The sequence below is a fragment of the Adelges cooleyi genome, unplaced genomic scaffold (genome assembly GCF_023614345.1).
Source record: "Adelges cooleyi isolate 19-005CV unplaced genomic scaffold, UGA_ACOO_1.1 ACOO_flye_CR_arks_rails_tigmint_CR_PRNA_247, whole genome shotgun sequence".
NCBI classification, from domain to species: Eukaryota; Metazoa; Arthropoda; class Insecta; order Hemiptera; family Adelgidae; genus Adelges; species Adelges cooleyi.
This window is the reverse complement of record NW_026095912.1, coordinates 8,575,496-8,592,802: the sequence shown is the minus strand read 5'-3', so window position 1 is coordinate 8,592,802 and position 17,307 is coordinate 8,575,496. Positions and strand designations below refer to the sequence as shown.

At 30.1% G+C, this 17,307-nt stretch overlaps 1 protein-coding gene across 5 annotated transcripts; it reads left to right on the top strand.

Annotated features, from left to right (window-relative positions):
• The first annotated feature begins 605 nt into the window (after positions 1 to 605).
• LOC126836350 (putative uncharacterized protein DDB_G0282133) lies at positions 606 to 16,188 on the top strand. Of its 5 annotated transcripts, none has more exons than XM_050569613.1 (5): positions 606 to 1,083; positions 11,636 to 12,810; positions 12,879 to 13,106; positions 13,440 to 13,619; positions 14,220 to 16,188. In XM_050569613.1, the coding sequence occupies exons 2-5, from the start codon at positions 11,656 to 11,658 to the stop codon at positions 14,826 to 14,828; spliced, it is 2,172 nt and encodes a 723-aa protein (XP_050425570.1). In that variant the 5' UTR covers positions 606 to 1,083; positions 11,636 to 11,655; the 3' UTR covers positions 14,829 to 16,188. The 5 variants fall into 5 exon arrangements, with proteins under 5 accessions (XP_050425570.1, XP_050425573.1, XP_050425574.1 ...); XM_050569616.1 differs by lacking the exon at positions 606 to 1,083 and adding an exon at positions 5,379 to 5,878; XM_050569617.1 differs by lacking the exon at positions 606 to 1,083 and adding an exon at positions 10,210 to 10,329.
• The last annotated feature ends 1,119 nt before the right edge of the window (positions 16,189 to 17,307 follow it).

Sequence of the window (17,307 nt, the reverse complement as noted above, 5' to 3'; positions counted from 1 at the left end):
CTTCACTCTTTCCTTACAATGGATTGTAATTTTTAACTCATTTTAGTAGTTAATTTGTTTGGGGATTGTTACTAATTTTATTACTTATGTCTGAAAATATAACTGCTATCTGCTTGCCATGTATGTTAACCTGTAAATTATAAAAAAATATGCAGAATACAAAACATTTTTTTTATTGAGGAAAATCCTAAAATAACATTTTTATTTTATTTTATTTTGATCTACATACTTTCGCATTGAAGCAATTTTTTAACAGTGATTTTATTTATCACTATCGCACAAACGGCAAACCCATTGTGCTGGGTTTTTAATTTTTAAGACTATCTGCGAGTTATTATATAATAAGATACCGTTTTCAAGTGTCGCTAAGTTAATTAAATATTATTATTTTTTTAATTGGTTTTTGGCACACCAATTTCGTCCGTGTGCAGCCGCGTGCATCCATTTCGCGTTATATCGGGTTCATGAACCTACTTGGGTTGCTTAGGTTATCTGCTTAGTGTAGGCATTACATTGGCAATAGATTGGTACTTGGTAGTCAAACCCTTATCGTTAACCGGTATAATTGTTGATTTTTTTATTTATTTATTTCCATTGGACAACGTTGGTTAAGTCTCAGTCGTCTTCAGAGTCTCTCCTCGAGCTTCTTTGTTTACGAAGCGTTTTTGTCTTATGATTTTTTTTTTAAAGTTTTTTTTTTGGATTTTTTTAGTTTAACTTGTGGCATGACTATTCTACTTAGGGCCTCGGGGCCCTCACGTATAATCGAGGGATTCGGAAACCTGTTGAAAGCGATCGTCAGCCGTTCGGAAAGGGCTACCGGAAGATCCAAATTCCGTCTGGAGTATACTTTTGCCCCTACAATTCGTTAGACTTATTAGACCGTTTCCCCTGGTTTTATCTCTAACCAAAAACCGTTGAACGGTATCCACGAAAGTAGTATCTTCAAAATTATTACACAAACGGTAGGAGACAAGAACCGTGGGAACACAAAATATCAGCCGAATCGCCCGATTTGTATAATTAGGCTATTGGAAAACCATCCGAAAACTGGATTCGATAAAATTCACTTACACGCTCATTGTAAGTATATTTGATGATTATACTTTAAGATTGCAGATTACTTTATAGTTAAACACGTTAATGATTATAATACCAAAACAATGTATATTGTTATATTATGAAAAATAAATCGGAAATACAAAAAAAAAGTATTTTCTAAACAATTTGTTTGATACTCTAAAAACGGTTTGAAATTTTTCAATTCAAATACTTTACAGTTTTGAACACATGTTAAGTTTTACATTATTTGTTGAAACAATACAACATTGGTTACATGTATTTATAAAAAAAATGTTTGCCAAAAACATATTTTTATATAACAGCGGTTAAGGTCTGTTTTTAATGGGTTTTGTATAGGCAATATTTAAGTAAAAGAGGTTTAAATAAATTTCGACCATGTCAATTAATTTACCGGTAAATTTGTATAAGCTTGAAGGTCTTATTTTTTACTTAAATATTTTTTTTATGGGTAAAAACCAATTTTGGTTTATTTTAGACCAACATTTTTTAGTATAAAAAACTTTTTTCCAAAAATCTGATTCCTACATAACCTAGTAAAGTTGCTAAAGAACTCGTATATAATTACAGAATTGAAATTGGACCATCTTAAGTAAGTAGTTGATAATTTAACGTTTCAGACCAAAAAGTCTAAAACGTCAAAAAACCCTACCGCTTGGAATACCCTCACCTTATATTTATTATTACCTGCATTATAGGATTTTTACAATTGTTAATTTATAATTACTTAAGACGTTTAGCAAAGAAATTTTAATTAAAAAATAATATTTCGATTAATTTTTAAAACCGATAAAAAACGTATCATAAAGTAAATTTATCTAAACATTTAATTATTGTAACTTATACACTAGTTGAAAACTATTCAGAAAAAATATAAGTCTGAAATTATTTTTTTTTTTCAATTTTGATTTAAAAAGAATATCTTATTAGAAATTACAAATTTTATTTTAGGGGTTTAAAAAATATATTACCTGTTTTCACAGGAAATTTAACACTAATCATAATCAAAATTTACCAATACATATGATTTTAATTATAATTGTTTGATTAAACATACCTAGTTTCACACGTATAATTACTTACAATTACTTATAATTAGTTACGTACAAGTACAATAACTATACTAATAGTTATTGTTCGCTTTGATCAAGAGATAAAAAATATCATATAAATTTGAAAACCATTAAAAGTAAGCAGTTAGAAAAATCCAAAATAATTTAATAACCTTACTCTAGTGCATTTGGGTTTTTTTTTTTAATTATGCGGGTTTTGTTCAACTATTGATTTTAAGTGGATTTATTATCACTAAACATTTCCAAACTTATATCAAATTAAAAAGACATTATATTTGTTTCTTCGAGATTTATAAATTCTAAGTTTTCTTGAAACTTCAAGGTAATTTTTGGAAGGAACCGGTTACGGTAAAAAAACTTGAGAAATTCGCATACGTCAATTGATAATCGTTGTATAATTATATATTTATAGATATGTATATAATAATATTTTTTACTTTTAAATCAGTTACCTTCAGTCGCAGTGACAACGTGAATGTATTACTCCATTAGAAAAAGTATAAAAAAATATTAAAATATAATGATACTCGTTGAACTCAAGGCTAAATACAGTCATAGTTTGAAACGTAAAAATTGTTAAATACCTGGATCCAAAATATATATAATAATTATTATATAATAAAACGACTTAAAGTCAACGTTTAAGTCGTTTACAGTTTCACCGTCAAAGCAAAACATATTATATTTTTACATACATAATAATATGTAGTTATGGATATTATTCAATTTAGTTTTGATTTTCATATTATATGTTTAATTATGTGACATTTAATTTAAAGCAATTAGTCTGCCGTTGATATTGTGCTTATAAACTTGAATCAATTATGAAGAAAAAATAAAATAATAATATATTTTTTAAATGTCTATACCCCAATAGTCTGACCTATGCAAATAATACAACGTTTAATATCATCTTTATCTTTTTAAATGAATTTAGTCGCTTTTAAACACATTATAATGATTGTCTCTCGTCTGTTAAGTTAAATAGTGTTCAATTATATAAAAGATAATATAACAATAATTGCTATATAATTTTCAAGATAAGGACATTTTTTAAAAATTTATAATCACATAGTGTTTATAACACAGACAAATCAACTCGTAATAAATAGGTCTATGGTTTCTAAAAATAATTTGTCTTGTATGTGTATGTGTGTACACTAACAATTACACATCAGATTAACATAAAAAAACGTACAGTGGACTCGTACACAAGCGTTAAAATATAATATGCATTTGCCATTTACACACAAACTGAATGACAATGATCATGAATTATGATCATATTATAGACAATAGACATATTTTTTTATTGACATCATTATACCTAATATTCTGTATGATGTAATAAAATAAATCGCGTGAATAATGATAGAAAAACAATTGAAAATTGTTATTTAAAGTAAAACAAAGTTCCTATAACACTATAAAAGGTTAGCAAAGTTGTGTCCAGTATCCACAGATTCACATCAAAGCGGTTTCTTGAATATTGTCCTTAATTTAGAATAGGCTTTTTTTTAATTGAACTAGGTAATTAAAATTATTATTCGGAAAAAACGACCTCAGTAATAAAATTAGTTGAAATAATTATGTGTAAAAAAAAAAGTATAATTTTCCGTTTTTTTTACTTTTCTATGAAATTTCAACCTTTTTTTCTGGACGTTTTTATAGAGAACCCAACTTGAAATTAACACATTTTATGTAAAACTATCTTAGCTTTCTGAAAAAAATATTAGACAAATTCTCAAATTTTGGGCAACACGGAAAAACAGCTTTTTAGATTATAAACTTAATTTTAATGAGAGTTTGCTACTCGAAAAAATAAACCAATATTTTTTTCAGAAAGCTGAGATTATTGTACATAAGAAACTGATTTTTAATAATTTTTTTTGATGAGGAAGATACTATAAAAAATGTATAAAAAAGAAGTATCAAGTAAAAAACTGAAAATATTTTTTACGACTCTGGCCAAAATAATCGAAAAAATGAAAAAAAAAAAATGAAAACATTAATTTTATCGCAACAAACATGGTGTGTAATTTTCAAAAAAAAAGTTCCAAACAATCGTTCGTGTTTGGCGTTTTGACCCTGTTATAAAATATTATTTGTAGTGGATAATTATTTACAGTGCGTAGTGCGTAACTAACCGTCTTAAACCAGGTATGATAAAACGGATAAAGCTCAAATTTAAATCAACTTAATATGTATAAAAAAATTGAAAATTGTTCCTTCCTACTAGTGGAGGAGGGGGGAGGGCTTTGAGACTCTTGTTAATAGAGTCAAGCTTAATTAATCACCACACAAATTTAGTTATAGCGAGTCAAATTAAAGAGGAAAATTGATATCACCATTCGAGTAATCAGTCAAGCGCTACAGTGTGCTTACTATAGGGTCGGGGCGGTAAAAAAGCTTTTCGTTATGGTTTCTAGGTCGATAAGCCTCTTAACCTAGTCTTAATCGCAGGTAACCATTATTCATTGGTAGTCGGTGGATTAAACCTTTAAAATTTGAATTAAAAAAAATTTCCCATTTTGTATTTCGTTCTTACAATTTTGTATCATGTACCAAACATCGGTTACAATATTTGCTTAAAAATACAATTAAAACGCGAGGTTAAGATCACAGTGTCTGCTTATCTTTTTTCATTTTATTTTATATTACAAATTACTAATTAGTAACTAGCACTTGTGAGGTTTGAATCAAAATAATTAGCACACAACTGTGTAGGTACATTTTTTCCACCCGACATTTGGCAAATCATATTTTTGTTATAAATAACATTTTTTTTTTTATGTACTATTTTTTAGTGTGTTTTTTTTTAGTTAGATTTTACGGGCGCTGGTTCGATTGCGCATACACATAATAATAACAATTGTATATTATTATTATAATTTGTCTTACAAAAAAAACGGAAAAGGCTAGAATATAGACACGGTATAAAAACGCTTTCGCGTTATGTGTATACAGTTTCGTTTACACTAGCTGTGTAAACACGCACACATAGTCCACGGAGCGGGTATAGTATCAAAATATGCGAAGATCAATATTGCACGCACAAGTTGCCGTGAGCCCGAACAGCGCCGACTGCGTACATCAACCCCCGAGCTTAACCGAAAAGCTCAGCGTCGGCATTCGTGTTATGTGCATATGTATGTATATATATATATACAAAGATATATATATATATAAAATACATAGAGAGAGAGAGAGAGAAGAGAGAGTTCGTTATTATAATACCGACGCTTGTCGTCCGTCGCCCACTGTTCTCATTCGTAAACCCGGCGCGCTCGCACGACAACTTTGTTTCGGCGCGACCCTTTGAAAATCCGCCAACTGCAGTTTTGTACACTATTATTGACGTCATTTACAAATACGTTGTAATTGTATAATGCTTTATAGCGATAATGTTAAACAGTCCAGTTATATTTGTTATGACCGGCCGGTTGTACTCGAATAGCGCCGTGTAACGTCGATAAAAAACTTACAATAATAATAATAATAGCGATATACCGCGATGCCGTGCCGGAGAAAATCCAAAGAAACAGCGCCCCTCGACGGCCGTTTACTCAGTCTTTTGTCTTTTAAAATGCACTCAAACCCAATCGCGTCGCGTCGTAACGCCACCGTTATTTCGAAAAAATGATAATAATTCACATTGATACAACGACGCCCGCTGGTCGCACCCCTTGGAGTACTGGAAAGTGACATACGACTCGCCGCCAACGGTAAGTCTTTGACTATCGTGTCAATACGCAATTAACAATTAACATGGGCTTAAAAATTCGATTCGCCATAGTTTTAGAGTCATTTATGCTCGATATAATTTATTAACGAGTTACGGTTTGGACAATAATTACGTTGTATATTTTTATGTGTAGAAAACTAGTGTATAATGTATTTTTTTAATAATCAAATGGATGCTTTTATGGTACTGAATTCATAAAATATTCATAGAAAAATAAAGGAGAATATTAACTATGCTTAACATAGCGATTTTTCGATAGATCAAATCATTTTTTTTTTATACATTTTTAAAGATTAGTTTTTAGTATTTTTCAATAAATCATTAAAAGTTAACGGATTAAGTTATCAAATATTTTAAAACGTTTAAGCTCAGATAAAGTTCTTCTTTATTTTCTATGAAAATTTGGTGATTCCGGTGAAATAATTTCACAATAGTTCTAACCATGTTTAAATGAAAATGTTTACCAACATTATTTTTTACAGTTTTCTATTGGTTTTTTTAGAAAAAAAAATTCAAAAACTACTTAGGTAAAACAAAAAAGCTCTATAATTAATTATTTCATCTTTAAACAATAATGATGAATAAACAAATGTTAATTGCTTATTAAGTATAAATAATATTATAATTTATAATTACTTAGTTTGAACAATAAAATATATCTAACATTGATAGATTACCGAGAAATATTCGGAATAGGTTTTTACTTTCTTTCCCCTTTGTAATTTCGTATATGATTCCATAAAATTTTAATTTTAGCTAAAAATAAAAATTAATCCGTTCTCTGCTCTTTGAAAAAACTCCTATACAAAAAACAATGAAAATGTCTATCGAAATACAAAAAACCTGGCGATGATCATGAGTGTTTAGTAAAATGGAAATTAAAAATAATAAAACTAAAACAATTAACTATAAAGTATAATGTGTAATATTTATGCGTCTTTATGCGAATGTAAATAGTTTCATCTTTTTTTCCGACTCCGTACACATTCCATTCTTATCTCCCGCCTCACGTCCTTACTCTACTTTTATACAATTATATTTCATCCCTTTTCTCTTACCGCTCACTAACCTTTTCTTTCCCATGTGACCTAACTACTACACGCTACCATGGCCTTCCTCAAGGAAGTTGCCTATGTCCTATTTTATTAAGCATTTATATGAGCTTTATAATTTCGGCTCTCTCTCTTCTACGCTGATGATATAGTCCTTTATGCGTAAAATAGTAAACGAATTGAGGTAATTTCCACTCTCAACCATTCTCTTTCTTTTCTCTCTCACGAATTATTGCTCTCTTCTTACTATACATTAGTTACTGGCAAATGTGAGTTTATTCTCTTTACCAAAAAATGGTTTTTGCTAATGGATCTGCCTCAGATTTTGCTTCGATGGGCATATCATTACCTATTTGGGACTTAAACTTACACATTTCCAATTCCTACACTCCTCTGCCTGTTTTCTAATTTAAATGATGTTTTTAACTTTCACTCTACTCTGGCTAACAACCCTAACTCTTCCAACATCCGTCTAACTTTCGTTACGTTCTCATCATATCATCTTATTGGCTAATTAGGAAAATATATTTTCATAAATTAACATAAACGTAAGAAGTAGGAAATTAAGACATGAACGCACATATATATGGTGATTAACTTGAGTTGACGCACACTTACACAGTTGGCTCACATGTGTGATTGCCCAAACACAACTCATTATAACTAGCTATTTGCAATACTCAGGTTTTTGAATTAAACTTGTGTCAGAAAAATTCATTTGACATATTTATTTTATTATATTGTTAACGGAAAAAAGATGTCGGAGTATATTTAAATATTTTACGTTCAGCTCGGAAAACATTCAAGAATATCGTGATGTAGGGTTGTTTGACGTTAATGTATTGGTATTTTATTCATTCCTTGGACACCCAATAACATATTATAAGACGTCATCGACTATTTCATGATACATTTGAATATTCTTTTTCTGTTTTGTAGGTATGACATACAATGTTTATTCACTTCAGAAGTATCGTGGGCCTATGATGTGATATTATTGAGCTATAGGCTAAAGTGGTTTATAATTATACCTAACCAAAGAATGGGTTCCTTCTACCATTGAATATATTATATAAGTAGGTAAAATAAAAATATTTAATGTAGAAATAAAATAAACCCGTATTTGGCAATAACCCTGGTGTTTTTGATAAAAAGGCCGACCCAGTTAAGATTTTTTCTGTAAATATAAACCCAATAAAACTCATGAAAACTATGTTTTTGAGTAATGTTTGAGTAGTAAACATTTGATGGGCTTAAAAAAATAACCGCTGTATTTTTGCTAACTGAAATAAACCGATAATTTCGTGTATGCAAAATCATTGCATGGGGTTGATGACAGAAAAGAGGAATACCGAAAATGGCTTTAATGAAAACTTTGTATTAAACAATTTTCTAACTAATACGGTAATATAATCTATAATCGGTATGAAGTTTCTCACTCCTATATCTGCCTGTATTACCAAATCTCTTATTTCAAAAAAATTCTCCAAAACGATCTTAATACCTATGGGTTTTAATATTTCATTGACCAGCTGATTGATGACGTAAGTGCTAAAATTCTGAAAAATTTCCAAGGTAAAAATGTTTTTTGAGTTTTATCATACAACAATATTACGCTCGTTGTATTTTCCCCCTTTGGTAACAAGATTGAGGGGGTTGACTTTTAAAACTTTAATGTTAATGTACACATTTAATTATTTTTTTAAATTAAGATTAATTTGTGGAAAATTTTGATTGATTGACAACCTGTTTTGAATAATTGTTTTTTATTGTTATTTAATTTTAAAACTTACAACGGGAGGAAGATCCGAGTGCAGAATTATTTTTATCTGCGCGCATTATTCAATTAAAAAATTACAATTATTTTTTTTAAAAATGAGTGTCTTATCCTTAATGAACCATCCTGTAATCTTATACTCATTTCTTAATGAATTGAAGTAAAATACAGCTGTACAGCTAAAACACTAAGTTCGCCGTTCGACATAACTCATAAGTATAAAGACAAGCCGTTATTCTATACAAGTTATTCTTTTAAAACTTTCCTTGAAGTCAGTTTGGATGGTTAAAGATACATATTATTATACTTATAAAACAACTAACAAGTATGCGTAAACTTTATACGAACCTGTCAGAATAATTTAACATGTAAGCCATAATGTTACACAATATGAAACTTCGGTCTTACAATTAGTAACCTTATACCTACACGTCTGTTCGGTGTACAAAGACTAAAGTTGCAATAAATAATACTGAGACCCTTATTTTCAACTTCTGAACTGATAATAATGATTCTCCTGTAAACGTGCGTTGTAACTTACATTAAACGATTTACAAATTTAGTTTTTATCATGTCACTACTGTACAATATTTTATACAAAGTGACTCCACCAGAGAATGTACAAAACCAGTAAATGAACACTAGGCCCAATTTAAAAATTCTTGAACTTTGTTCATTATTGTTGTCAATTCACTGCAGAATTCTCTGAGACCTTACTCCTTAGTTCTCACTTAACAAATATAAACACAATATCACAACCGCATGTATTGATATATAGATAAATCGCAGAGGGAAAATTTAGACACACAACATTAAAACTGTCTTTACCGTTGAGATGGTCTGTTTATGTACTAACTTAAGTTTATACAATTATCTTAATGTTTTACATGCATTAAAAACACTGCTATTGTTGCTTTTACTGTAAGAGCTTAAAACCAGGAATACTATAATATGGTTCTATACTATATATTATTGTGACCTATTTATTATGGTATATACCTAAACTGACCGTCTACACTCTACAACACAAAATCCATAAACTCTGAAGGGTGTTTCTGATGTCCAAGGAAATTTCCTAGAAATCTTTTGTTTTGGCGATTTTAGAATGTAATGAATAGTCGCACGCACCGTTTCAAAAATGACTGGCGATCATGCAACTTTTCTATCACATTTTAGTTTTTACATACAGCTACTGTCTTTCCTTTGTCAAACTTTTTTTCCAATGGTAACCCGTTTTCCGGTTTATCGATTGAACCATATGAATTCTACAACTGCATTGGCAATCAACAGCCTAAGAACTACCTCTACCATGATTTATAAATAATAAAGTCAAAAGCTTCCGAAATGAAATGTCAACGGTCACACGTAACCGAAAAAAAGAGAAAACAAATATATTTTGCAGTGAACCGCAACTACAAGGTTTCAGATCTAGAGCAATCGAAGAGGAACGCCTAGGGGTGTCGATATATTTTGAGGTCAAGCCTTTTTGGATTAGGTTAGGTTATGTCGAATTTATTGTGGTTTTGGAAACCAGCCGACCGGTACAATATTGTAAACATTGCAATGAGTCTATTTAGCAGCCGGTTTAACTACAATACCCATGTACGTACCTATATCGTATCGTATTGTATTATGATTATAGCATTATAATAATATTATTTCATAGCGAAATTATTTATTATTATTGTGCAGAGCTTAACCTATGTTATCAGTTATAATAATAGTGAAATAGTAATAATAATACAGAAACCGCGGTGATCGGCTGGCGGTTGGCCGACCGTGACGTACGTCGAGGTGAGGATGAGGCGTGGAAGTAAAATATTTCATGATATTCACTGTTATTCCTTGCGTCACGGCTGTGGCGGCGGCCGCATCTAAGTACACCACTATTTTTTCTTTTGTCGGCGGACGCCCGACGCGGGACGACGACAACGGTGTTGGGAAAAGAATAATAATGTGGATTGTGGTCGGTTACTGGCCGCCGCCGAGTTGCCACTTCTACCGATATCTAAGCTCCGCCTCCTATTTTTTTTTTATATATAATATAATATTATACACAAAACGGACAAACACAACATTATTATACATCTATAATACTATTATACTCGTATAGTATATATGTAAACTATATTATATTAGTATACCACGATCGCATTCAGTGATAATATAGAACGTACACGATATACTATACAGACTACAGTATACACGCACACGAATTGCATTGCAATATTGCATTATCTCACTGAAGATACCAACCGATCAACAACAGCGACCATAAGATAATAATATATAAAATATATGTATATTATGTAGTTGGTGTTTTTTTTCTTCTATGTTATGATATTTCGGTTGTTGTTTTATTTTATTTTTTGTTGGTATGGAGAAGAGAACGGGTTACGCAACTTGGACGGTCGCCTGATGTAAGTATATAACCGTCCGTTGCCAAGATCCAGTGTCGGTTTTGCCGCCGTTATCGGTTCTCGTGCGTTAACCTCGCACTGCTTTTCGGCTTGTCCGTCGATTCCCAACCGTTTGAGTGGTCTACGCCCGTCAATAATTGTTTTGTCTCGGTCCAGTTGTAGACCGATCCATTCGAAAATGAGCTCTAGTGATTTCCGCTCAGGTAAACGTTACTCGGATCTACATCAGCAGGCGGCCTTGTCTTGTCAATCGAATTAGCGTAGTTAGTCGCTACCAGATAATCGATTGACTTGCCGTCAAAACTCGGGAGTCTAAATTTCTTTTACTTGGTTATATGCTTTCTTAGTAAAAAATTGCTCTCAGAAATTACTACTCATTTGGTTCCGAAACAACATAGTTGATTAAATTGTGTCTGCGCAACTTGTTTTCATATACGTTGATGTCGTATGGCTGTAATTAATGTTGTGTGGTTTTTTTTTTGTTTCAGGTATTTGAATCGATAATGCAATGAACGTACACCCTGAATGTGTCTTACCCTCGTTGACAATGAAGCAACTGGATAATGTTGTAGAGGACACTCCATTAAAGGGATTCAATACAAATATAGAATGTATTGACAAAGTCCTGAGCGACGTGGGATCTAACTGTCTGACTACTATTACGACAAAATGCTCAGATATTGCAAAAGCCACATCAGAGTCAGAGTTTTTAGTTCAAAGTATTTTGTTTGATACAAATTCAAATGGATTTTGCTCAATTAATTCAGACGGTCCAAAAAATGTTCAACCCAATACTAATGAAAACAACTTATTCGATTGTGATTCAAAGCTATTTAGCAATGATGAACATTTTAAACACGATAGTAGTATGTCATATGCAAACAATACAGAAAGTATTTCAAGTACAAATGAAACTAACTATAATAACGTAAATAATGTGTGTACAAATAACAAAAAACAAGGTTTTACAATTGGAGAAATCGACAGTGATAAATTATCTCAATGTGGTCAAAATTCAAATAATTTGACTACATATTCAAGTGAGTACACATGTTTTTTCAACGAACAACCCGATTCTGTAAGTACTTTAACACCATTCAAACGAACCAACAGTTATTTCCTAGACTCTCCGGTTAAAAAAGTATGTATGAAATCACCAACTCAAGAGATTGCGACCAATATTTCTAGTTTTAACAGTTATTCTATTTATGATAACAATATATATACTGGATTGACCGGTATTCAATTGGATTTGGATGGTTTGCAAGATCGTTATGACGGTAGCGATTCCGGTTTTGGATCAGAACTCACTGACGACAAAAACAGCCATGTTTCTGATACAATGGTTCCATTACATAGTGTACCTTATAATAAAAGTTTTACCCCTAACTCGGAATCTACTTTTGAAGACTTACAGAGGACGTCTAATGAATTTTTATCTGCAATGGAAGTGTTAAAACCAAAATATATAGATTCTATTCCCGAAATAAATACTTTTCAAAATAACTATAAGTTTGTGAAAGGAATTTTAAAACACAACAGGGCCAGTTATATTTCGCCAACAGGCGAAATCGCTGTTAAGAAACGTAAAAATATAAACTTTACTAATGTTACAGTTTTTTATTTCCCACGTGTTCAAGGATTCACATGTGTTCCGTCTCAGGTAAATTAAATTTGTTTTGATTTTTTTTTTTAATACTTATCAATTTTGTGTTATATATATATATATAGGGAGGCTCTACTCTTGGTATGACAAGAGTTCACTGTGCGTCACGTGTATTTTCTTTGCCAGAATATATTACTGAACAGAGAAGAATCCGCCGAAACATTTCCAACATGAATAATGCCGAATTTCCTGGTTTAAATACTGATGATAGCGATAGCGACATGGGTGCAAATGATGTTTATTCCGAATCTGATGCTGATTTAGATTCTGATAGTAATGGCTGCTTTTTACAGGTAAGGAAATATTTATGAATTTTGGTCACATCTATACAAATTGTTCCACCTTAATTGCTGGTTCTGCTGGCTTAGACAAATCTTGGTCACCGTATTAAACTTTATCAGACCAGCGGTACTCAACTCTATCTATACAGTTCTGCTACAATTATAACTATTTTTACTTCTTAACAAAGTTTTTTTTCCATTTATTAACTCTTCTCAGTTAAGTTTGAGTTAAAAAAAAAAATGTTCCATTTAATTATGCAGATTAAAGTATTCATGAATCTAATATTTCATATTTTCAATGTTCATTGTTTAAATTATGTAATTTACATTTTACTATTTTCACAGCCTGTTCCAACTCGTCAAAGACGTGCGTTATTAAGAGCTGCTGGTGTGGACAAAATTGACTCTTCAGAAAAAGACGACTGCCGCAACATAAGACTGTCGAGAGAGTTTTGTGGATGCTTATGTCGGGGATTTTGCGACCCAGACACATGTGCTTGCTTTCAAGCTGGCATAACATGTCAAGTGTGTATACAAATAATATTATTAAATAAGTCTTATAGCTCGTTAAAAATTGTTACAGGGAAATATTTATTATCATTGGCATAATTTGTAGTTTGTCCAAACTCCAAAAGACTAGATTTTGGGATTATTCTAATTTTATTTGGAATTATCATAGATTATAAAATTTACAGATAAGCAAATACACAGATATTGTTCTATAAACATAAACAGCAGCCAATTTTTTGGGTAATTCCTGTCATAAACAAAAGTACCCTTGTAATAGTTTATTCACGGATAGATGGTATAGCAAGAATACTTGGCTGTGACTTAAAATAAACTAGTCTAGAGAGTACTTCTATTGACAACGGAAATCCGTGAATATCGGTTGCCGTTCTTGTATAACTTGTCTACTTGTCTGTAAATTTTAAAATCAATGGAATTATTTAAATAATGTTCAAATACAATCACATAAATTATTTTTAATTAAATTGGCCATAAAATGTTTTTTTATTAAACCTACCTAACGGACGTATTTTAAAAGTACAAATTTCAAATCAGGCCAGTTAGGTATTTAAATGAAACAATCGTGAATTTCAACAATTTTTTGTATTTTGTTTTCAGGTTGATAGAATGAATTTTCCGTGTGGATGTACTGTTGATGGTTGTGGAAATTCAGTTGGCCGTGTACAGTTTAACCCATCAAGAGTAAGAAAGCATTTCATACATACGCTGATGAGACTCGAAATAAAAAAGAGAGAAGCGCAAGAAGAAGAAAATAAGTTGGCTATGGTTTCATCGACTTTATTACCAAACTTACCCTATCATGATTCAAGACACATACAACCGTACTATCCTCAACAAAACTATGAGTCTAACACGCATGATTACAATTTTGGTTCGTTTTTACCGGCTTACGATAGTCATACTGTAGTTTCCGTTGAAAATAACCCTATGATCGATTACCAACAAAATGTAGGGCATTCTTCGTATGAACTGTATCAGCCATTTACGTCTGCATTTCTACCGCTTACGTCCGACCGCATACAGAGACCGTCACTCGATAACAGGCCAGAATCGTTCACTGAACTTTTGCAGTCGTGCAGCACTCTGGACGTTAACAATACTTTGGCAGTTGGCTTAAGTACTTCAGAAAAAGACGCCTTATATTTAGATACAAATAGTTTAGGAGAAATAATTAAAAACACCATTGTCGAAAGTGTCAACTCGTAAATGATAACATCTTCAGTTACTATATAATTTTTGTTCCTTTTATTATTTATTTTTGGTTCCCTCAATCGTTAAATTTCTGTTTTATTTTTATTAGATAATTGTTAACACTTACGATGTTTTTACTTTTCCAAGATTATTAAAATATTTTTTTTCTTTATTTGATTTCTATGTTCATTTTCCAGCAGTTAATTTGTAACTGCAATGTGTTTTTACCATTCATTAGAATTAAAATATGTCAATCAAATTAAAAAAAAACCTTCAAAAAGTAATTTACTTAGAAAGATCTTGTGGTAATATTTAATATTATTATGTTCGGTTTTAAAAATTTATATAACAAATTGATATTATCTAAATAAAACTTTGTGATAATAAAACAAAACTTGGTGCATAGATATAGATAATATATAATACTAAATACTTTAAAATAATTTTTTAAAAAATTAATTTGAATAATTGCGTAATACTAAATTGGCAGAACGACTAACATTGAACTCAATTATCATATTTGACTGTCAATTTTTTTAAAAAAGAACGAAATGAAGACGTGTAAAAATTAGATTACTGTTAGTTACTCTAATCGATGCAACTGTAAATTATGCTTTATATATTAGGATATACATATATATATATATATATAAGGGCTGTGAGGAAAAAAAATCAATGTAAATTTTTTTTCATTTTGAGGAAGTCATGTTTTTAATTTCAAAACGTAATACATTTTGCCTGTATGCCTTAACTTCCGGTGATAGTTACTCTTGACTAATCCGTTTTTTTCCCTGGTTTGAGCACATTAAAGATACAATACGTCAATACAAATAATTTAATACCAAAATCTCATTTAAAAAAAAAATTTACATTGATCTTTATTCCCCGCAGAACTTCATATCATATATAATAATATATATATAAATTGATAAGCATTTAGGTTATTAGGATAATATGTATAAAAAAAATTAATTATTATTCTTTTTGACACTTATTCTTTTCCTTCTTGTCTTTGTATAAATGCATTTTAATTCTTTGTTCAATGAGGATATTTTTTGGCGTTTTATTTATATTGTTTACTTAAGTTTTCTGAGACTAATTTGCTGCTAATTGAATGGTGCCTCCTTTTAATTTATAAAATAATTTTGATAGCGGTTAAGAACTTATAAATAATAATAATATTTGGTTAGTGACTACAATCTAATGTTAAAACACTTTATTTTTTATAAATGTACCGAACAACTATGTTTTTAGTATTCCGGCTTTTGTACGATTAGTTGACTTTGTAGCATAGAGTAGACTATCAAGTTGTTGTCTGTGTAGACAATCTAAGCTATTTTTTTCTTTTTTTGTAAAATTTTACTTAATATTAAAATGTAATTATTTAATTAAGTAGATGCAAATGTGTGACGTAACTTTTTGTGCTTACCTTCTTTATTACATATAATTATTTTAAGCCAATAAGGTTAGCTAGCGTAATAAGTCGTCGTCAATTAATGATGTATGAACATTGCCTTATAGTTTTTAGTGATTGTATAAAAAAAAAATGATAATGGTTATTATTGTTTTCAATCTAAAAAATTGTGACCAATGTTATTTATACTTTTTATTAGATAGTTATAAACTTTGTGATGTGCGATGACTTAATATAAATCATATTAATTATTATTGATTAGTAAAACATTAGTAATTTTATTAAGCACGTTTATAAAAAAATTCACTTTTTGAATGTATTTTTAAAATTAACGTAATAGCGCAGATGCGAATAAAATGTTCAGTGCGTACACCAAAATTAACGTAGTTCCCTCCAAGTGTCAATCACTCTTTAATTACTTAATGTTTATTTTGAATACATATTTTTATCATATTATTAGTGTTTAGAAAATGTACATCTTTATGTTTTTTTTTTGTTTTGAAGCATTTATAAAATATTTATTATTTATAAATCCTTTTATAACATGTTAAAATACATTTTTTTTTTTTTTTTTATGAAATTTTGGTTGCGGTTCACCATGAAATCGAAATGTGATTATGTAGATAAACTGCCATTGATTATTATTTTATTATTATAATAAATTGTGTTTTAATAAATTAGAATCAATGTAACTGTATTGCCGTATAAATCATTTGGATTTACAAGCATTATTAATTTACATAAAAATAAATAATTTAATCCTTGACAAATGATCTGTGTCTTTTCAATCTCATACTACAATATCCCTAACTAGCTTGTGAAATTTAAATTTAAACCAGTGAAAGAAACGGCACTTGAGTCTTAACGTAAGTAACACATTAAGTCTAAAAGGTATTTTTTAAATAAATATTATATTAAATTATCAAAATAAGTGATTTGGTTCATGCAAAAAGGGTCCTTAACGCCATTTCTGGCAAAAACAAGTTTACCGCGGATTTTTACTGTTAGGGGGTAGATTCAACGTATTATTATGACTTGATATAAAACAATTATATATACTATAATAATAATATCAAGGTG